We start from the raw sequence: 22,859 nt of genomic DNA, 5'->3' as shown, positions 1-22,859 counted from the left end.
TTTACTTTTTATGCAACATTTTTGCAATTTTTACTTGTAAAACTGTCAGTAAATACATTTGTAATGTTACAAATTTCATTTTTTTGTTTATTTTTTTATCCATCAAAGAATCCTGAAAAAAAAAGAAAAGAAAAAAATGGTTTCCACAAAAATATTAAGTGTCATAACTGCTTTCAACATTGATAATAATAATAAGAAATGTTTCTTAAACACCAAATCAGCACATTAGAATGATTTCTGAAGGATCATGTGACACTGAAGACTGGAGTAATGATGCTGAATATTCAACTTTGTCATTACATGAATATATTATAAATATATTTCTATGTATAATATGTTTACATATATATATATATATATATATATATATATATATATATATATATATATATATATATATATATAAATATATATATATATATATATATATATATATCATAATAAAAATAGTTATTTTAAATTGCTATAATATTTAACAATTTTACTGTTTTACTGTATTTTTGATCAATCAAATTCAGCCTTGGTGAGTATAAGAGAGCATACTGACCCCAAAGATTTGAATGGTAGTGTAATTAATGAACTGTACTGTTTTGCATATCCTAAAAATTTGCAACCAAAGTTATTTTTTTTCCCTTTTTTTATTTTTTATTTTTTTTTCATAAGCAATATCAGATAAAAGTGATGCTACACAAATCATAGATGAGATGAATCTCTGAACAGTAAGAAAAAAAAATAAAAAATCAAGGCTATTATGAAGGGAAAAAATGCAGGGAAAAAAATGTCTCAAAATAAGCACCTGCTCTGAACACATTCTTTTGGAAGTTTAGGAAGTACTCTTCTTAGTACAAGTACAAATGTCAAGTGCAGATAGCTTTCAGGCATTTTGAAACTGAAATATGTTGAGTGAGAATTACAAACTTTAATCAAGGTCAACTATCAAACACTCTTATATGCTCTTGAAGTTCTCAGAAGTTGGAAATTGATCCCGCTGTTTGTGACAAGATTCAAAGTACTTCAGGCGCTTTGATTTGAATTTGCTGTCAGGATGACCTTACTTGCCAACGTTCTCACAAATTGTGACAAAAGCAGAATTGACGTATTTACAGTCTGCAGTTCACACATATTGTGTCACAGACTCCTACTGAAACAGATAACATCAGTAAAACTGATCAAACAAAGCCATCAGCATGTCTGGAAACATGCAATAAGTGTGACCTCATGTCAGCGAACAACTGCTTCATAAATAAAGATCTCCTCTCCGCATTTTAGTCAGCATTTTAAAATAGCTTAGTGGAAAAAAAAAATTAAACAATTAGCAGCACCACATGAATGCATAACTAGTGTGCCTTCAGCAGTTGTAGCCCTGCTAATAAAGATAAAATGCAAAAATTGTCTATTTAGCATGTAAGGACATGATATAATGCAGCACAATATAGCCATTCAGTATTTTGACACTGCTGTTTTAGAAAAAAGAGATGTCATTTAGTCCATTATGCATTACATTTATTTTCTTTAATTATCTATTGTTGTAACTACTGGCAGGCTGATCGGTTTCAGTTTCAAATTAATTGTGTGAAAATGATCTAAAATGGTACATAATGGTGCAATTTCCAAATTGGTTGTCATGATATAGGAAGAAATTTGCTTTTACTTTAAGTTTTGGGGGAACGAAATATTTTCAAATCTGTCACACTCCTTTTATCAACTAGTTCCTACTTTTATTATTAAGTTCTTTAACACACACATACATCCCTCTCCAAGGAAATAGAAAATTCCTATCAAAATTGTTATCTTTCTAACCCACTACAGTGATTATGTTCCAGCAAATCCATTATGCATTAGTGTGTATACCCAGAGATCCATTATTTAGCCACAATGTCACACTTGTATACTTAACATTAATCCCCTTCAGTAAAATGATTTGTCATTCTGCTCATGTTTCATAGAAATATTTTCACATGGTCAGCAGTGGTCTGATTGAGTAATTGCAATATTTATTCTACGCCTCAGTCTCCATAACATGCCTTTGTTACACACACACACACACACACACACACACACACACACACACACACACACACACACACACACACACACACACACACACACACACACACACACACACACACACACACACACACACACACACACACACACACACACACACATGTTTGTTTTTGTGAATTGTGGGGACTTTCCATAGACTTCAATGCATTTTACACTGAACAAACTGTACATTCTATCCCCCTACCCTGCCCCTACCCCTAAACCTAACCCTCACAGGAAACTGTGCAAACTTTTACTTTTTCACAAAAACTCATTCTATATGATTTATAAACCCATTTACATTGTGGGGACCGCTGGCTGGTCCCCACGATGTAGGTGAACTCAGGTTTATATTACATCATGGGGACATTTGGTCCCCACAATGTAATATAAACAAAAGCACACACACACACACACACACACACACACACACGCACACACCTACACACACACACACACACACACAAATATCTAATCAGATGATCACATGCCAGCAACTCAAAGCATTTAAAGTTGCAGTCTGTAAGTTTTGCCTCTTTTTCTGTTTGAAACCTGCCATAGAATTATTATTTGCAGAATTACCATCTTTACATGGGTTGTGCCTCCGAACTTCTCCTCAGCGTGGATTAATCTAATGTTTGCTGTCAATCACCACATCGGTGTGGATACTGTACTTTGGAATCACAGATTCTACATCTTGGAAGTATGACCAATAAGAATTTTCACTGAAAATGTCATCTGAACAAGTTAGTAACATGTCTACCACTTTTGTTCTGATCAACTGCTAAAAAAAAGCATTACAATAAATGGCGCTACCAATGGTGATTAAATCTAACGATCGTTTAATTAGCTCGGATCATGTCAAACCATGCAAATGATTATTATTGATATATTTTGTTCTCAAATTGTTAATGTTAACAACTAGGGGTGTAACGATATGCTCAGGTCACGATACGGTACGTATCTCGATACTGGGTTCACGATACGGTACGTATCACGATATTTTGAACAAAATGAAACTATAATTCAAATAACAGATTGATTAAAAAAAAAAAAAACATTAACACATTTCAATAACTTTCTTTGTTGTACTTACAAGATCACATTTCAAGGTTTAATAAAAACCTTCTCTATTGAAATTAACAGCTGAATAAGTCCCTCTGTCACTGAAAATGTAAAAAAAAAAATGTTTTAAATTTAACATGAACTTAGAATTAAGAATCCTAAGGCATAACACGTCTACAAACGCATGGAAGGCGCAGCCGCACGGCTTCTCATTTCCAAAGCGCTTTCGCTCAAAAAAAAAGAAAGTTTCAGCAAAGGATAAATTGATTTCTAGCCCTTGCATTAGCTTTACTACTAGATATATTTATGGAGATAAGGTATAAAAACCACCCTGGTGTTTGGCTGAGATTTTGATGTTTTTTTGTTTTTTTACGGAAAGGCCATAGCTGATCGGTTGGTTCTTGTCACAATGCCTGTGGCATTCTGAAAAGTTAATGCGCGTTGCTTCCATTATGAGTGCGCCTGCCGCATGGCTACATTTGAAATAACTGATGTGTGGCACTGCGGTGAAAGAAAGCCACGACTTTTCTCACAACCAAGCAAGAGACTGACACGAGAAACGTTTAAACCTGCTTGCAAGATTCGATGTGCAAAATTCGATGTGTGCGCAAAACACTTACTGAACTAGAGAGCTGATTGAGACACACCCTTAATATGCGGTGACAACCCGGCTTCTCTCACTGCCATCTCCATTTTGCAGAGTAGGTCACGTCGGCAGCTCAACCAATAAGATTAGACTGCCGTCATATCGTAAATGTATCAGCATCACTCTACGATACATATCGTAACTTTTTTGCATTGCAAAATATACTGCGACATATCGTTACACCCCTGTTAACAACATCAGCATTGTGTGACTCTGTGTATTTAGTGTATTAGCGTTACCTGTAGATTTAAATTTCTGTAGCTATTCCGCAGTCTTTTGCTTTTGACTACGTGTGATTCTCCAGTTGTCACTGATTATTGTCATTTGGACCTTTCTGGATTACAATCCGCCATCAAAATGATATGTTTAATTATTCCAGCTGCTGTGAGAAAAGGCTAAAAATGATCCGCTACCAGCAGCATCCTCACATGATATAGCCTACTAGTTGGGACTCCTTCTTTATGTAAACAAGCATGCTCGAATTTACCTTGGAAACCCACCAGTACCGATTTTATTAGAAAACGTTATTATAAGCTTACCATTGGTGAAATCAGGCTAAGGTAAGGAGATAGTTTTGAACACTGGCTGGTTATGTACTTGCTCAAAAATTGATTTTGGATAATTTTTAACCAAAAAACGTTATAGACTGCAGCTTTAAGCATGTAGATATGGTCAAGATGAGCTCCTGAAGTTCAAACTGAGCATCAGAATGGGGAAGAAATGTGATTTTAATGAGGAATGGTTGTTGGTGCCAGATGGGCTGGTCTGAGTGTTTCAGAAACTGCTGATCTACTGGACATTCATGCATAACTATTTCTAGGGCAGTGGCGTGCAGTGGTGTTCTGAAATGAGGAGGCACATTTTTTATTTATTTATGAATCAATGTCAATTCATATGCATTACTCTTAATGTTGACAGATCTTCCTTGTAAAATGAACATTACTTTACATTAAAAAAGAAAAAAAAGAAACCAAAGACAATTCTATTTTGTAATTTTACATTAACAATGTAGCTAATGTTCTATTTATCAAAACCAAGTCAATCTCATCAAGTAGATGTTTTAAGGTGTGTTTTTAGTGTTCATTTCAAAATAATAGCTAAAGGCAATAATAATTTAAACAATGTATTTTATTTGTGTATTGATGTTTTTCTTTTTTAATAGTCAACTTAGGCTATTTTGGATCATCAGTCATGCTCCATAAACACCATCTGTCACAGACACGAAGATGTAGTTTTAATTTCACCAAGCTGACTTAACTAAAACAAAAAAAAAAAACCAACAAAAAAAACCCTGCAGTAATCATGTTTTCAGTCCATTTCAAGTTTGATTTTGAGCGGTGGTATCTAACTGGGTGATCTGTTTACTTACTTTTCAATTAGTCTTCACATTGAAGACTTCAACATCCAATCATAGCACGATGGAGACATTGCCTCCTTTCACATGACTTTCCCCCATTCATTCTCAATTACCCCCCATGCCGCGGGGTCTAATAGTTTTCTAGTAGAGCAAAGGGAGGCATGACTCCTGCTGTAACTTTACCTATGGGTGTCGCTGTTGAGCAGTGTTCCTTTAGAAATATGAGTGACTTGCACTCTTTTTGATGTTCTTAATTTGTAATATTTGTGTTGTTTTATATGTAATATGGATTATTTCTCATCCTTGTTTTCTCCATTTTTTTTTTTTGTTTGTTTTTTGAGGAGGCACTGCCTCCCTTGCCTCCACGGAGGAAACAGCCCTGTTCTAGGTTTTACAAAGATTGGTCTGAAAAAGAGAAAATATCCAGTGTGTGGCAGTTATGTGGGTGAAAATGTCTTGTTGAGGCCAGAGGTCAGAAGAGAATGGCCAGACTGGTTCAAGCACAGTAACTCAAATAACCACTCATTACAGCTGAGCTCTGCAGAACAGCATCTCTGAAAGCACACCGAACCTTGAAGCAGATGGGCTACATCAGCTGAAGACCACACCTTGTGCCACTCCTGTCAGCTACAAAACAGGAAACTGAAGCTATATGTATGCTATATATATATACATATATTCTTTCCTTAATACCAATTTAGCATCATTTAAGAGCTAAAAATTATTATTGAATAGGGTTGCAAAATTCCGGGAATTTTCAAAACTGGAAACTTTACATGGGAATTAACGGGAATATATGGGAATTAATGTGAATAAACAGGGAATTTGCAAAATTGCAGGTTAGCCTATAATAGGGTACTTAAATGTAGTTGGAAAAAAAAACATCTTGCAGCATAATTTTGGTTAAAACAACCATATTTAATGCAATTTTAGTTTAATTTTTATCCTGCACATTCCTTACTGCAGGGCTATTGAGGCCACACCCCCTGCATGCACTGTGCATTCATCCAGTACATAACATGCACTTTTGATCAAAATACAGAAAAAACAGTAATATTGTGAAACATAACTACAATTTAATATAATGGTTTTCAATTTTGATATACATAAAAAATATTATTTATTTCTGTGATGCAAAGCTGAATTTGCAGCATCATTTCTCCAGTCTTCAGTGTCACATGATCCTTCAGAAATCATTCTAACATGCTAATTTGATACTCAATTATAAATGTTGGAAACAGTTGTGCTGCTAAATATTTTTTATAACCTATAATACTTTTTTCAGGATTCTTTGATTTTGAATTTAAAGAACAGCATTTATTTAAAATAGAAATCTTTTGTAACAATATACACTAACGTTTAAAATTTTGGGGTCAGTATTTTTTTCTTTTCTTTCTTTTTTCAGCAAGGATGTGTGAAATTGATAAAAAGTGATATTAAAGTGATTGTTAGAAAATTTATTAATCAGTGAATCTTGAAAATAGTATTACAGGTTCCATATATATATATAAATATTCAGCAGCACAAATGTTTCTAACACTGATAATAACTGAGTATCAAATCAGCATATTAGAATGATTTCTGAAGGATCATGTGACACTGAAATAAATAACACATAATAATTGCTGCAATAAAAATATATTTATTTTACATATTTACTAAATTAGAATTAATTGAATGCAAAAAATAAATAACTTATGTTATGACCAAACAAAATGGTTATTTGTTTTTATATGATACATTTTATATAAATTTTATAAATTTATATAAATTTCCCAAAATTTCCAATTAATTCCCATAAATTCTCATAAATTCCCTTAAATCCCTGTTAAGTTTCCAAATTTAAATATTTCCCAAATTCCCCAGGTTAAGTTCCCATGGAAAGTTTCTGGAAAGTTTACGGAAATTTATCAGAAACTTTCCGCCCCTTTTCAACCCTATTCTTGAAAGTAACAATGCGTTCACTGTACTCAAATGGCCTCCACAGTCAGCAGATCCAAATCCAATAAAGCACCTTTGGGATGTGGTGGAATGAGAGATTTACATCATGGATGTACAGCCGACAGATCTGCATCAACTGTATGATGCTATCATGTCAATATGGAACAAAGTCTCAGAGAAATGTTTCCAGCACCTTGTTGAATCTATGCCACGAATAATTAAAGCAAGTTTTGAAGGCAAAAGGGGGTCCAATCCGGTAAAAAAAAAAAATAAAAAAAATAACAATGTAAAAGCATTTTTACAGTGCAGGTAATAAATAATTTACAGCCTTGCATTGTTCTAGTCAGGCCAAATGTAAGAGACACCCTGAAGCTCCAGTATGTAATTTCTTTACCTAAAGCGTCACTATATAATGACCGGTTTCTCAAATACTCCCCCGTATGCCACTGGTAAAGTTAACAGTTCAAAGTTAAGTGTTAAAATGGAGGAACACTCTGACTGAAGCCTAAATATGTGCTTCATGTGGTGACAACTAAATTACCTGGTTTTATTACCTAGTTATTTAATGAGTGAATCTACATTTTATTAAGCCAACGGAAGTCCTTTAAAGGGTGATATCTGACAGAAGATAGCTCCTTAAGGTAATAACTGCACACATTTCATTTGCACAGCGTATCTGAAGAATTTGCACATCTTCAGCTACAGTATGAATTGGGATAAGCTAAAACTTTTACTCATGAATATAAATGAAATGTTAGGCTGAAAGTTGGATTACTGCAGTCTATGTAAACATATACAGCGTTTTGATCATTTGCATACCACCAAAGCCTTTAATGCTTTTAAGAGAGCGTTTTAGCTGAAGCACAGCTGTGTTTTTAACTTTGAAAAAACACATTGAAATTAGCAATTAAAAACATTCTTACGAATGTCGCTGGCATTAAATCACTCCCACAGTGGAAGCTGATTGCATTTAAGTCTTTTGGGTCATTTAAAATGAAAGAATTTCATGTCTAAACAACCTCAACTTAATAGGCCTGTCAAACACAAATTATCATCTCCAGAAAAGAAATCATACAATCCAATCTTGTTTAGAAACAAGCTTCAGCAGATTTCGTCTCATGCGTAATCAAACATATCATAATTATATACGCTATGATTGAATTTGAGCTCATACGTGACCGAAATGCAGCTGGAGGCATTGAAAAGTAACACCAAAAGAGAAAAATTTACAGAAAAGAACAAAATGGTCAGTGAACTTCCATTTGTGAAAAAGAAACGTGCCTCATTTTACTGAACGTGCACTTCTTTAAATCTTAAAAGTATATATTTTTTAAAAAATGCACTGCATGTAATATTAATATATTTAATATTTAATGTAATTTTATTGTATTTTAAATGTAATAAATTGCAACATCATCATTACAATTGATTAATTACAAATATATTTAAATACATAACATACACGTTTCAACAGAAATGACATTGAAGTATATTCTAGTTACCATAAATGCTTGTCAGTACATTCAACAGTACACTTTAACCATATTTCAAAGCTAACAGAATTATAAATTTGCATTTAAAGATGTACTTAAGTTCTACTAAAGGTGACAGTTCACAGAAAAATGAAAAGTACCCCATGATTTATTCACCCTCAAGCCATTCTAGGAGTATATGACTTTCTTCTTTCTGCCAAACATAATCAGAGTTATAAAAAAAAAAAATATCCTAGCTCTTCCAAACTTTATAATGGTAGTGAATGGGGCTCAAGAGTCTGAAGCCCAAAAAAGCACATTCATCCATCATAAAAGTTAGGGATGCACCGATACCAAGCTCATGCACTTGTACTCGTACTCGTAAAAACACTCCCGATACCAAAGACTGATACCTCACATGACGTAACTGACAGAACTGTCTGTGCGCAGAGACACCGGTGGCAGCAGAAACAATGTCAGCCTCAGAGGTGTGGAAATACTTCAAAATTAATGATGAAAACACACACATTGTGAGCTGCATGCTTTCAATCAAAATATGTTAGCGATTAGCAAAGGCGGGATAGACGGAATCCCAGTTCCCTTTCGTGGGAACTATCGACGCTGCGTGAAACGCATTGGGAACCTTCTGCGTGATATCGTCATTGAAGCACTCCTGTATCCAACCAATCGTGTAACGAGACGTCAGAGGCGGGTGACGTCACGGACCAGGAAACTATAAAGCATGCCCGGATGCAGAGAACGCTAGCTTCTGTTATCTTCAGCAAGCGCTCTATGTTATCCCGTGTGTCTTATTTATTGTTGTCTGTCTATATATATATATTATTGGTCTCACTCTTCGTCTGAGGACAAGAGCTGCAGCAACAAGTGTGTGTGTGTCTAAGATCGCTGTTGTGCGTCTTATTGTTTGTGATTCATCTCTCTTTGTCTGAGGACAAAAAGTGTCAACATACATACATACACATCATAAGACACAAAAAATATAAAGAAATGGCGGATGAAAGCAGCAAGCGGTTCAGGAAATGTGTCCATCCCTGCACTCGCTTTATCCCTGACGGGGATACGCACGATATGTGTGTTATTTGCCTGGGGGTTGAGCACGCGCAGGCAGCTCTCGAGGGAGTTGTCTGCGTGCATTGCGAAAGGCTCGCCCTCAGAGTGCTGCAATCTCGCCGGGCACTCTTTGATAGAGCGGAGGGTGCCTCGGCTGATGTTCCCCGCGGATCGGGTCCCGCTGCTGCCGAGGCAGAGCGAAGGCTCCATTCGTGGGGTTCACAAATGGATCTGGCAGCGGGGGTTGAGACGGGCCCTGCCCTATCTCTCCCTTTAGCTGCCAGACCCACTGTCTCTCCTGCCGTGGTGGAAGCACGCCCAGCGGTTTCTTCCCCTCGGGGAGAGACATCGGCACTTCATCTGTCTTCATCTGAGGATGTTGACGTGATGAGTGTCGACGCAGTGGAAGAGGAACCGCCATCCTCTTCCTCTGCAGATGAGGAGCTCATGGAGGTAGTGGCCAGAGCTGTTGCCAAATTAAATATTAGCTGGCCAGAAGCAGAGCGGGGAGATGTAAGACCCAAAAGCAAACTCGATGAGCGCTTTCTCCCCGCGCGGTCATTACCTCCACGTCGGTGCTTACCGTTCTTTCCAGATCTACACACTGAGGTGTCTAGATCATGGAACAGACCAGTTCAACAGAGTGTTCAGCCCCCAGACCTCGGTCTATAGCAACATCGTGGGGCTGAAACAATATGGTTATGCGGCGATGCCCCGGGTTGAAGAGACGCTCGCGGGCTATCTCTCACCCGAGTCGGCATCGTCCTTAAAAGCACCGACGTTGCCCACCAAGCCCCTTAAGACTACATCTTCCTTGGTGGGCAAAGCTTATGCGGCAGCAGGGCAGGCAGCAGCGTGTCTTCACACTATGGCGCTGCTGCAAGCTTATCAAGCTGAAGTGCTGGGGGAAATTGAGACCAGCGGGGAGGCCACATTTGGGTGCATCCAGGAACTGCGCATGGCGACAGACCTGGCTCTCTGTGCCACCAAGGAGACGGCTAAAGAAGTGGGCCGTTCTATGGCAGCCCTGGTGGCCACGGAGAGGCACTTGTGGCTGAACCTCTCCGACATAAGGGACAGAGATAAGTCTGCCCTTATGGACGCGCCGCTGTCTCCTTCGGGCCTCTTCGGTGACGCAGTCACAACTGTCGTCGAGAGGTTCCAGGAGACCAAGAAACAATCTGCGGCATTTCAGAGGTTCCTCCCCCGCCGGTCTAAAATCCCCGCTGAGACTGTTGAGCGGGAGCAGTCTCGGCCCGCAACGAGCTCCTCAGCGCACCACAGAGTGCAACAAAAAATTAGTGTGGCCGCCCGTGCTCCCCCACGTAGATTCTGGGGACAGGGGCGAGCTGCACAGAAGCCTTCTCAGCCCAAGACAGACCTGCGGGCTGTTATTGTGGCGCGGAAGGCTTCTAAAAAGCGGTCCTGATATCTGTGGATCAGGACCCAGGAGGGCGGCCCCCGTCTGGAGGAAGCGTGGTGTTGAAACATCTGGCTCCCGCTTCCATCCAGCGCCCTCTGGGGACCATGCTATTTTTACCATCCAGTGTGCGTCGGGTCCCCGCCAATCCTCTGAGGAGGGTTGGCCTGCACTTGATTCGGCTGACTTCTGCCGGCACGCTGTTTCAGAGCGCCGAGCCAAGTGCTCAAGAAACACCAGAGACCAGTCTCGAGAGACTGGTTCTCTTAGTAGATTTTCTGGAAGAATGGAAAACTCTACCGAATATATCGAATTGGGTGCTGCTCGTGATAGAAAAGGGGTACAGAATTCAGTTCGGGTCTCGCCCGCCCAGATTCAATGGGGTCCTTCCCACAGTGGTGACCCCTGAACAGTCTCTGGTTATGGAACAGGAAGTTATGATACTTTTGCAAAAAGGAGCTATAGAAAGGGTTCCTCCTCCCAGCAAGCTGTCAGGGTTCTACAGCCGTTACTTCATAGTTCCGAAGAAGGATGGAGGACTTCGTCCTATCATAGACTTACGGGTGTTGAATCGGTCGGTGCAAAGACTAAAATTCAAATGCCTACACTCAAACAGAAAAAAAAAAAAAATCATTCCCCAAATCAGGTCCGAGGACTGGTTTGTGACGATAGACTTGAAAGATGCTTACTTTCATGTATCCATCCATCCTTCTCATTGGAAGTTCCTCAGGTTTGCTTTGGGGGGCGAAGCTTACCAGTACAAGGTTCTTCCGTTTGGCCTATCATTATCACCCCGCACATTCACGAAGTGCGCGGATGGAGCCCTGGCTCCTTTGAGACCCCAGGGCATTCGCATACTGAATTACATCGATGATTGGTTGATTCTAGCTCGCTCAGAGCAACAAGCAGTTCAACATCGAGATGTTGTTCTGTCTCACATGAAAAGGTTTGGGCTGAGGCTCAATGCCAAGAAGAGTGTGCTGATACCGGCTCAGACCACCAATTATCTAGGTGTTATGTGGGACTCCACAACAATGCGGGCACGTCTGACTCCTGCCCGTGTGAGCTCTGTTCTGTCAGCCGTAAAAGGGGTGAAGTTAGGCCAGTCTCTCACTGTGAAACAGTTTCAGAAACTGTTGGGTCTAATGGCAGATGCGTCCAACATAATTCCTTTTGGCCTCCTGCATTTGAGACCCCTACAGTGGTGGCTCAGGACCAGGGGGTTTTCCCCGGGGGGGTGAACCCTTTTCGAATTATCAAAGTCACACGGCGATGCCTTTGTGCTCTAGCCATGTGGAAAGACCCCTGGTTCCTGCCCCAGGGTCCCGCGTTGGGAGCCTCTGGTTGTCGCGCAATGCTTACGACAGACGCTTCCCTCACGGGCTGGGGAGCGATCATGAGTGGTCGCTCAGCTCAGGGTCTTTGGGAGGACCATCAACTCTCCTGGCATATAAATCGGCTGGAGATGATGACGGTGTTTCTAGCACTAAAACACTTCCTCCCAGACCTGAGAGACCATCATGTGCTGGTCCGCACAGACGATATGTCAGTGGTCTCTTATATAAACCATCAGGGGGGTCTACGGTCTCGCCAACTAAATTACTTGGCCCGTCGGATCCTCCTGTGGTCTCAGGGGAAGCTGCTTTTGTTGAAGGCAGCCTATATCCCCGGGAGTCAGAATGTGGGGGCAGACGCCCTGTCGAGGCAGGGGCTGAGGCCCGGGGAGTGGAGACTCCATCCAGATGTGGTGGATCTCATTTGGAAAAACTTTGGTCAGGCACAAGTAGACCTGTTTGCTTCGGGAGAGTCAACCCAGTGTCCGCTCTGGTACCCCTGGGTCTGGATGCCATGGTATAGACGTGGCCGAGGCTACGTCTGTACGCTTTTCCCCCGTTCGCTCTGCTCCCACGAGTCCTGGAGAAAGTACGCCAGGAAGGGGTCAGCCTGATACTGGTGGCCCCATACTGGCCGACCCGAATATGGTTTTTGGACTTGGTGTCCATGATAGACGGCGCTCCGATGGAGCTCCCCTTGAGACGGGATCTTCTATCTTAGGCAGGCGGCGCGATAATACATCCCCGCCCAGAACTATGGAAACTAGGGGCCTGGCCTCTGAGGGGGACAGGTTCATAGAGGCTGGTCTCTCATCTGAGGTTGTTGAGACCATACTTAGCTCCAGGGCTCCCTCCACGAGGAAGCTTTACTCTTATAAGTGGAATTTATTCTCTACCTGGTGTAGACAACATGAAACGGACCCTGTCCGTGCTCCTATCAGCTTTGTGCTATCTTTTCTCCAAGAAAAATTCTCGGAGGGCTTATCTTATTCAACCTTGAAGGTTTATGTTGCGGCTATATCAGCCTATCATGTTGGGGGGGATTCCTCGGTTGGTCGAGACCCCCTCGTGTCATGCTTCCTCCGTGGTACACTGAGGCTGAGGCTTCCAGTGCGCACAAGGACCCCGGTCTGGGACTTATCAGTGGTTCTACGTGGGTTAGCTGAGGCTCCCTTTGAACCACTGGAGGAGGTGTCTGTAAAGTTTCTGACTTTAAAGACGATATTTTTACTTGCTATTACTTCTCTAAAAGAATTGGAGATCTTCAGGCCCTTTCAGTGGCCCCCTCATATTTGGAGTTCGCTCCTGGAATGGTGAGAGCATTTCTTCATGCTAGACCTGGCTATGTGCCGAAGGTCCCCACCAATGTCCCGGGTCCTATTGTGCTTCAAGCCTTTTATCCTCCTCCATTTATATCTTCGGATCAGGAAAAACTAAATCTGCTTTGCCCAGTGAGGGCTTTGGACGATTATGTCCACAGAGTTGCCCTGTGGCGTAAAACAGAACAATTGTTCGTCTGTTACGGTTCTCCTAATAAAGGTGGACCGGCGTCCAAGCAGAGGATGAGCAAGTGGGTGGTTGAGGCCATCTCACTTGCATATAAAGCAGTCGGACAGTCCTCCCTTTAACGTCCGCGCTCATTCCACAAGGGGTATGGCGGCATCGAAAGCTTTGATGTCTGGCGTCTCTATGAGTGACGTCTGTGATGCAGCTGGATGGTCAAACCAGCACACATTTATCAAATATTATAACCTTGATGTGGGCTCCACTCCAGGGTCCTCCGTACTGTCGAGCTAACATAGCAAGCATTCGAAGTACGGCACAGTTGGGATTGCGTTCCCAATGCGTTTCACGCAGCGTCGATAGTTCCCACGAAAGGGAACGTCTCGGGTTACAGATGTAACACTGGTTCCCTGAGTAAGGGAACGAGACGCTGCGTCTCTTGCCGTACCCCTGCATGCTTGCGAGTGCTTGCTTCAGATTTTCCACAGAAGCTAGCGTTCTCTGCATCCGGGCATGCTTTATAGTTTCCTGGTCCGTGACGTCACCCGCCTCTGACGTCTCGTTACACGATTGGTTGGATACAGGAGTGCTTCAATGACGATATCACGCAGAAGGTTCCCAATGCGTTTCACGCAGCGTCTCGTTCCCTTACTCAGGGAACCAGGGTTACATCTGTAACCCGAGACGTTCTGAGACAGTGTGTGATCAGTTCTCCTTGCGCCTGAATGGTCAAATGCACACATAGTTGTCAAAATGTCCATTGTGTGGAGTATCTCACATAAATACAGTTGGTTTTGGCTTAAGTGGACGTAAACATTTTGGTGAAAACAGGATATGTGTGTCAGTATCCATGGATTCGGTCTTAAAGGGACCGTAGCCTATATTTGTCATTAATGTTAATAAAACAACAAAATATGTTAAATGTGTACATGTTAAATAAGCCTACTGTATCTGAAAAACAAGTTTATTTAATTTGTATATCATACAATATTGAATATCGTATATAGCATTTGTTGTATTGTTTGTAATTTGTTTGTAAATTTCTTTTTATATGGCAGGCACATAAACATTATCCCTTTTTTCATTAGAGTAATAATGAAGAAGCTGTCCTACATTCATTAGTCTCACTGTGTTGTGCTTGGAAAACTACAACATCAAAAAAAAAAAAAGAGAGAGAGAGAGAGAGAGAGAGAGAAAGAGAGAGAGAGAGAGAAATTAATAAATGTATCCGTATCGGCGAATATTAGAAAAAAGTATCGGTACTCGTACTTGGTCATTACAAAAAAATGGTATTGATGCATCGCTAATAAAAGTAATCCATACGGCTCCAATGGGTTAATAAAGGCCTTCTGAAGCAAAGCAATGGGTTTTTGTAAGAAAAATATCTATATTTAAAACTTTAAAAAGAACTATAATAACTTGCTTCTAGTAATGGCCGGACACATGTAAAGTTCCGGTGAAAGAATGACCTCTGACCTGATGTATGATGTAGGGTTTAGTAGTAGCGTAAGCATAGACACCTCTCGTGGTTCAAACTAATAGGGCTGGACAACAAACTCAAGATCCTCCGACATTTCTCTTTAGAAAATCTTGTTTTAGACTTCTAAATTTGTGATCAGTGTCTTGTTTTGCAATACATCATGTGTCGGGTCAGAGGTCACTCTTCCACCGGAACTAGACTCGCATACGGCCATTGCTGGAAGCCAGTTATTATAGTTCATAAAGTTTTATATACGGAAGTAATATTTAATATGTTATATATAATAAGTTTTATATATTTTTCTTACAAAAACCAATTGCTTCACTTCAGAAGGCATCTATTAACCCCCTGGAGACATATGGATTACTTATAGGCCATTTTTGGGATTGACAACCGTATTTACTTAACAGGTGTCAGTCTCGAAATGTCTCGTTCACACAGCAACTTTCAGTAGCGTTTGGAACACTGTCTGTATGAATGTGCAGCGAGTGTCAAGCCTGTATTCTCTTACTAGTAACCATGATGACAGTGATCAACATAATATTAAAGATGGCGACATTCATAAAACTGAAAAGTATTATCACTTTTTACATGACAAGAGACTAACTAAACCGCAAGTTCATCCATCAAAACTTCATTAATCAACAGCATATGTAAACACGCGCTAGCCCGAGTCTTTAACTGACGCACACGCGTGTCACATCCTTTGCAATGTCTTGCGCATACACGGCATTTGAAAAGAAACACAAAACTGACATGAGCTGCTCCGATGGAGAACAGTGACTGGATCTAACACCTTGAGATGACGCACAGCTCATATCTCTGTCACAGTAAGTTACTAAAAGCAAAACCACACACAAAACACCGGCACTCTTGCACTGTATGACGTGACAGACAACTTGTTGTCCGGTTCCGTTAACACAGCGCGAATATTCAGAGAATGCGGTTGTGAGTCCTGAAAATGTATGGGTGTGAGTTCGGTTATCACTCCCGTAAATAACCACACTGCGTGTGAACGCAACCGTATTAAGGACTCAAATACAGGACTGACAACTGTATTCTGCTGCTGTGTGAACGTGGCCTTATTATGGATGGATACACTTTTTTGGGGGATTTAATTCATCTTGAGCCCCATTCACTACCACTATAAAGCTTGGAAGAGCCAGGATTTTTTAGGGGTTCAAGCACGTAGTGCTGAAACCCTATTGTAATTGTAAGGATTTTTATTATTCTTTTTCTTCTGCCGTAAAACTGATCGTGCAGCCCAAACCGTAAGGCCTAGAGACCGGTATGCAAATGTTTCCGCCATTTTGAATTTCGCGAACTTTTGCGAACTAGTCCTAGGTTTTTCGCCCGATCGGAACCAAACCAGTGCTGAAATGTTCTCTGGAGTCTGAATATCAATAATTATCAAAAAAAAGTTGAAATTTTGATTCATGGTCGCTAAAGGGTGCCAAAATGTACATTAAGGGCGGAGCCACTTTTACTAAAATGGTTATAACTCGAGAAGTAAATGAGATATTTTCACCAAACTTGGAACACATGTGTAAGGGCTCAATCTTTGGTCACAATAAAAAAAAAATCACGTCGATTGGACAGTAGGTGGCACTATAATTTGAAAAAAAAAATATAAAAACGGCTGTAACTATGCAACCGTTGGTCCAATTGACTTGAAATTTGGCATGCAGTGTCTTGGTCCAAGGGGGCATGACAGTCTATGAGGACATTTGTGTGTCTCAAACAACATGGCCACCATCGGCCAATGAAGTTTGAGCACCTATTAGACAAGGTTAATGGAGGCCGATCGGAACGAAACTCAATGGGAATATTCGACTCATAGTCGTAGAGGTCTGTAAGAATTTTGAAAGAAATCGGCCACAAGTTGGCACTAACGAGTTTTACGCCTCGGTAATCACGTGGTGTTTCATAAAACCACACAATATGCATATCATTTGATAGGTCTCCTCATGCTGAACAACTTTGCCTCAAGAACCAATGCTGCCAATCAAATTCTTCATTAATTATTCACAAATATGTGAAAAACCTACTTTTGCGAACAAGACCTAGGTTTTTTGCCTGATCGGAACGAAACCAGTTTAGAACAATTCTATGGACTCTCAAGATAAAAAGTTATGAAAAAAAAGTTGAACTTCACCCTTTGGGTCGCTATAACTGGGTCATTTAGAAAATGGGTGTGGCTAAATATACCCAAAAGCCTATAAAACCTAAAATAAACCCCTCAGAACGTCACGAAAGTAGGTAAGCAAATGTAGCATATCACTCTAAAGAAGCTATGTGTAGATCGGACAATAGGTGGCGCTATAATTGTGAAAAAAACTTTAAAAACATGTTTTTAATGGTTTTAGATGAAAATATATATCATTTTGGATGTGGTCGACTCATTTTCACGGGAGTCTTGTCTTTACACTCCTGAATCCTTGCCGAGTCCAACGATACCAAACATGGTAGGTTTCGACCTATGGTTTGTGCTACGTTGTGATTTAGCGCTTAAACTTTTGTGAATATCTTTGAAACCGTTAGTCCGATCGAGACGAAACCAGTGTAGGAAACACGGAACCTAAGTTGGTTTCCTATATGTTAAAGCCCAAATGTCAAAATTTTGATATGAAGTGGCAAAAAAATCCAATCAAAGTTTTTCATGGGTCATTTTTTATGCTCTCTTATATATAAGCGTCTATAACTTCAAAAAGTAATGAGATATTTTCACCAAAATTGGCATACATATGTATGGACACACTCCGAGGACACCCCCAAAAAAATGGAGATCAGGCAATAGGTGAAGCTATAACTGTCAAAAAACATTTAAAAAACATGATTTTCCTTACTGAATTGCCTGTGTTGGTTGCAAATGGTCTTTTCCGTCTATGATCCGTCTATGAAGTGTTTACAAGCTTGCTGAATAAGATATAATAACTTCTTTTTTTATATATATATATATATCTCCAATTGTGTTTGTCTGAAAGAAGATACACCTAGGATGGCTTCAGTGTGAATAAATCATGGACTAATTTTCATTTTTGAGTGAACTATCCCCTTAAGTGGGTCAACAAGCACTCCAAAGTTCAGCTAATTGCATTTCATAGCAATCAATAGCAATTAACATGCATGAAAACATTACATTCAGTTTGTACTTACTGTAATTATGTAATTTTAAAGTATATTATTTCCATTATAAGTAATGTTTTTAAAAGTATGCTGAAGTGTACTTTTTCATAAAGGACATCACATGACATCTTGTCAGCTTTTTGCAACGTGGTAATTAAGAAATTGAGAAATGGATCTCCATTGAATGAGTGTCAGAGTGAGAACAGACAGGTGGAGAATATTTTAATTCAGTCAAGATAGGAAAAGAAATTTTCCATTCAAGTTCAGATTGATTCTTGAAGCATTAATAATTAGTGTCCGTGTCCCTACATGATGAATAATTATCACCTCTATTAATCACTGGAAAAACTTCATTAAGTATGAATGAAATTGATTGTGAGCTTCATTTGAATACTATCATGTTGATTAAAAGTCAACATGACACAGCGTGCTTTGGTTCAGCTGTTCATTTGAGTGAATCATTATAATTGAAGGAGGCAAGAAGACACTGACCTTAACCACGTCTTCATCAGTGGACTGGCACTGCACAGCATCTGACACATCCGTAACCGTCCCGTCTGTGCCCACAGTCACCACCTTCACTGGCACTGCCACCGTCTTCCCGTTCAGCACTGCAGTGTTCAGGATCTCTGTTTCCTGTGAGCACAGACACAACAAACATCCTTACTTCATTCCTTCCATCACTCAATGATCCTGCTCAGGCTTTCCTTCCTTCATTTATGCCTCTATTAATTCTGACTGTCTTTCTTCATTGGTTCAAAGCCTTCATTTATTTGTCAATTTGTTCATTCCTTCTTTCTTTTCATACGTCAATCATTGACTTGTTTGTTAGTACAGTCATTCCTATATTTTTATTTTATTTTAATCCTTCCTTCATTAATTTATTTAGTTAATTCATGTTCTTTTCATCCTTATTTCCATCATTTATTCCCCCTCCTTCCTTTCTTCAATCATTTTTTCCTTCTTTCCATTCATTCATTTGTTCTTTCAGACACTTCTTTTTTCATTCCACCCACTCATCATTCATTCATTGATTCAATCCTATCCTTCATTCATTTATATTCCTGTCTTCTTCCTTGATTTCCATCCATCCTTACTCCTTCTATAATTAATTATCTTATCTGTTCCTTCCTTCTTTCATTTATTCCTCATCCTTCCTTGTTCCTTTTTTTAGTTTTTTTTTTTTTTTTGGTTGTTTCATTCACCTGTTCATTCTTTCCATTCTTTCTCCTTCCTTTCCTTTCATTATTTATTAATTCATTCTTTCACTCACTCTTACCTCTCATCTATCCACCTATCATTCACTGATGATGATTATAACTGACAACTAAGGAAAATCCCAAATTCAGTATCTCAGAAAATTAGAATATTACTTAAGATCAATACAAAGAAAGGATTTTTAGAAAAGTATGAACTGAAAAGTATGAACATGAAAAGTATGAGCATGTACAGCACTCAATACTTAGTTGGGGCTCCTTCTGCCTGAATTACTGCAGCAATGCGGCGTGGCATGGAGTCGATCAGACTGTGGTACTGCTCAGGTGTTATGAGAGCGCAGGTTGCTCTGATAGTGGCCTTCAGCTCTTCTGTATTGTTGGGTCTGGCAGTGGTCTTCCTCTTCACAATAGGTCAGGCGAGTTTGCTGGCCAATTAAGAACAGGGATACCATGGTCCTTAAACCAGGTTCTGGTAGCTTTGGCACAGTGTGCAGGTGCCAAGTCCTTTTGGAAAATGAAATCTGCATCTCCATAAAGTTGGTCAACAGCAGGAAACATGAAGTGCTCTAAAACTTCCTGGTATACGGCTGCATTGACCTTAGACCTCAGAAAACACAGTGGACCAACACCAGCTGATGACATGGCACCCCAAACCATCACTGACTGTGGAAACTTTACACTGGACCTCAAGCAACGTGGATTGTGTGCCTCTCCTCTCTTCCTCCAGACTCTGGGACCCTGATTTCCAAAGGAAATGCAAAATTTACTTTCATCAGAGAACATAATTTTGGACCACTCAGCAGCAGTCCAGTCCTCTTTGTCTTTAGACGCTTCTGACGCTGTCTGTTGTTCAAGAGTGGCTTGACACAAGGAATACGACAGCTGAAACCCATGTCTTGCATACGTCTGTGCGTAGTGGTTCTTGAAGCACTGACTCCAGCTGCAGTCCACTCTTTGTGAATCTCCCCCACATTTTTGAATGGGTTTTGTTTCACAATCCTCTCCAGGGTGCGGTTATCCCTATTGCTTGTACATTTTTTTTCTACCACATCTTTTCCTTCCCTTCGCCTCTCTATTAATGTGCTTGGACACAGAGCTCTGTGAACAGCCAGCCTCTTTTGCAATGAACTTTTGTCTCTTGCCCTCCTTGTGCACGGTGTCAATGGTCTTCTTTTGGACAACTGTCAAGTCAGCAGTCTTCCCCATGATTGTGTAGCCTACAGAACTAGACTGAGAGACCATTTAAAGGCTTTTGCAGGTGTTTTGAGTTGATTAGCTGATTAGAGTGTGTCACCAGGTGTCTTCAATATTGAACCTTTTTACAATATTCAAATTTTCTGAGATGCTGAATTTCGGATTTTCCTTAGTTGTTAGTTATAATCATCAAAATTAAAAGAAATAAACATTTGAAATATATCAGTCTGTGTGTAATGAATGAATATAATATACAAGTTTCATGTTTTGAATGGAATTAGTGAAATAAATCAACTTTTTGATGATATTCTAATTATATGACCAGCACCTGCATATTCACTCACCCATTTCAGGTTCAGTCATTCTTCCTTCACCTTTTTTCATTTTTATTCTTCCTTCATTTATTAATTTAATTCATTTGTCTGTTCTTTCCTTCTTTCTTTCCATTTATTAATTTATTAATTCATTCTCTCATTCACTCATTTGTTCCTTTTCATCTATACTTCATTCATTGTTTCAATCCTTCCCCACATCCCATCTTTAGTCCCTCTTTTTTCCTTCTTTCTTTATATCCTTCCTCCATTCTTCTTTACCTCATTTTAATTTTTCATTCACTCTTTTTCTTTTCCAATCAATCAATCAATCAATCAATCAATCAATCAATCAATCAATCAATCAATCAATCAATCAATCAATCAATCAATCAATCAATCAATCAACCAATCAATCCATCCATCCATCCATCCATCCATCCATCCATCCATCCATCCATCCATCCATCCATCTATCTCTGACTCCCTACTTTCTTCTCTCATTCATTCACTCCTTTGCTTCCGTCCGTGACTCCTCATCCTTCCTTTTCTCATTCATTTGTTTTTTTTCTCATTAATTTCTTTCACTCTTTTGCATTTTCTTTCATTCCCATCCACCTGCCTCACTCACTCACTCACTCACTCACTCACTCACTCACTCACTCACTCACTCACTCACTCACTCACTCACTCACTCACTCACTCAGCTTACAAAAGGAGAAGAAGAGGAAGTCAAAGAGCAGAGGCAGAGAGGAGGCAGAGAGGCATTGGGTTTGACAGTTCAGGGAGGGGTTCATTAGAAGAGAAACAGCCCGAGTCCTTAACCTTTCAGCCACAGAGACACACTGTTTCAGACAACCACATAATTGAGACCATTACAGTCAGCATGAGAAACTCAGCCCCCATTGTGCCATCCCTGAGAGACAGGCAGACATTGGTAATGTAGTCAATTTACCTCATTAACAGATCACTTTCAATTAACCAATCTGCTTGCCCTCAATGTCCAACAGCGGCAGCGCAGTTACTGCAATCAGACGGTATTCATTCACTGTAAGCGCCGTCTTTCCATCCTCATTTCTTTCTCTTTATTTCACTCTTTTATAAGAGAGCAAGATATGACATAACCTAATCTCAATGAATGCGTAATGACATGCTCATCTTACCGCCATCTTTCCAACTCTCTGCCTTATTATTCTCATTACCACGAGCACCACTTTCTGTATCTCTATCTTGTCTTCAATAGTTCTTCTTTTTCATATTTTTTATGTGAAAAGGGAGGAAAAGAATGAGGAAAAAATGAATTTGTCCTGACAGCTCTGCATTTTGCCCCCATATTATATATTTTTAAAGCTGATCTGCTCTTTACAGGCTTGATTCCCTGTCATTTCTGTAATGCTCTTTTTCTGTTTAATTCCTGGATCATGTCAGTGTGTATCCCCGGTTAAAGAGACTGTGGTGTCTTCATGCTTTGATCCACTATCTTGATTCAGTTTGAGCCAGTCCTTTATGGAAAACAGGGAGGTCACACTTCTCATGCATCCCTCTAAGAATGGGCTTATAAATGTTTGAGATGTTTTTGTGTGCTGAATAATTTAAAGACAGTGAAAGAGAGCAGTGAAATCTGTGAATGCATTTTACTTGAGACAGAATTTGGCTCAGAGTAAATAAATGTTTAT

At 39.8% G+C, this 22,859-nt stretch overlaps 1 protein-coding gene across 1 annotated transcript in view; it reads right to left on the bottom strand.

Annotated features, from left to right (window-relative positions):
* si:dkeyp-14d3.1 (transmembrane protein 132C) overlaps positions 1–22,859 on the bottom strand; it is a 440,140-nt gene that overhangs the window by 35,828 nt on the left and 381,453 nt on the right. The window contains exon 5 of the mRNA XM_067395195.1: positions 18,954–19,097. Coding sequence (XP_067251296.1) covers positions 18,954–19,097 — 144 coding nt within the window. The remainder of the gene's footprint in view (positions 1–18,953; positions 19,098–22,859) is intronic.

The sequence above is a fragment of the Chanodichthys erythropterus genome, chromosome 9, assembly GCF_024489055.1.
Source record: "Chanodichthys erythropterus isolate Z2021 chromosome 9, ASM2448905v1, whole genome shotgun sequence".
Taxonomy (NCBI): Eukaryota; Metazoa; Chordata; class Actinopteri; order Cypriniformes; family Xenocyprididae; genus Chanodichthys; species Chanodichthys erythropterus.
The sequence above is the reverse complement of the archived record's forward strand: the minus strand, read 5'-3'. Positions and strand labels throughout refer to the sequence as shown.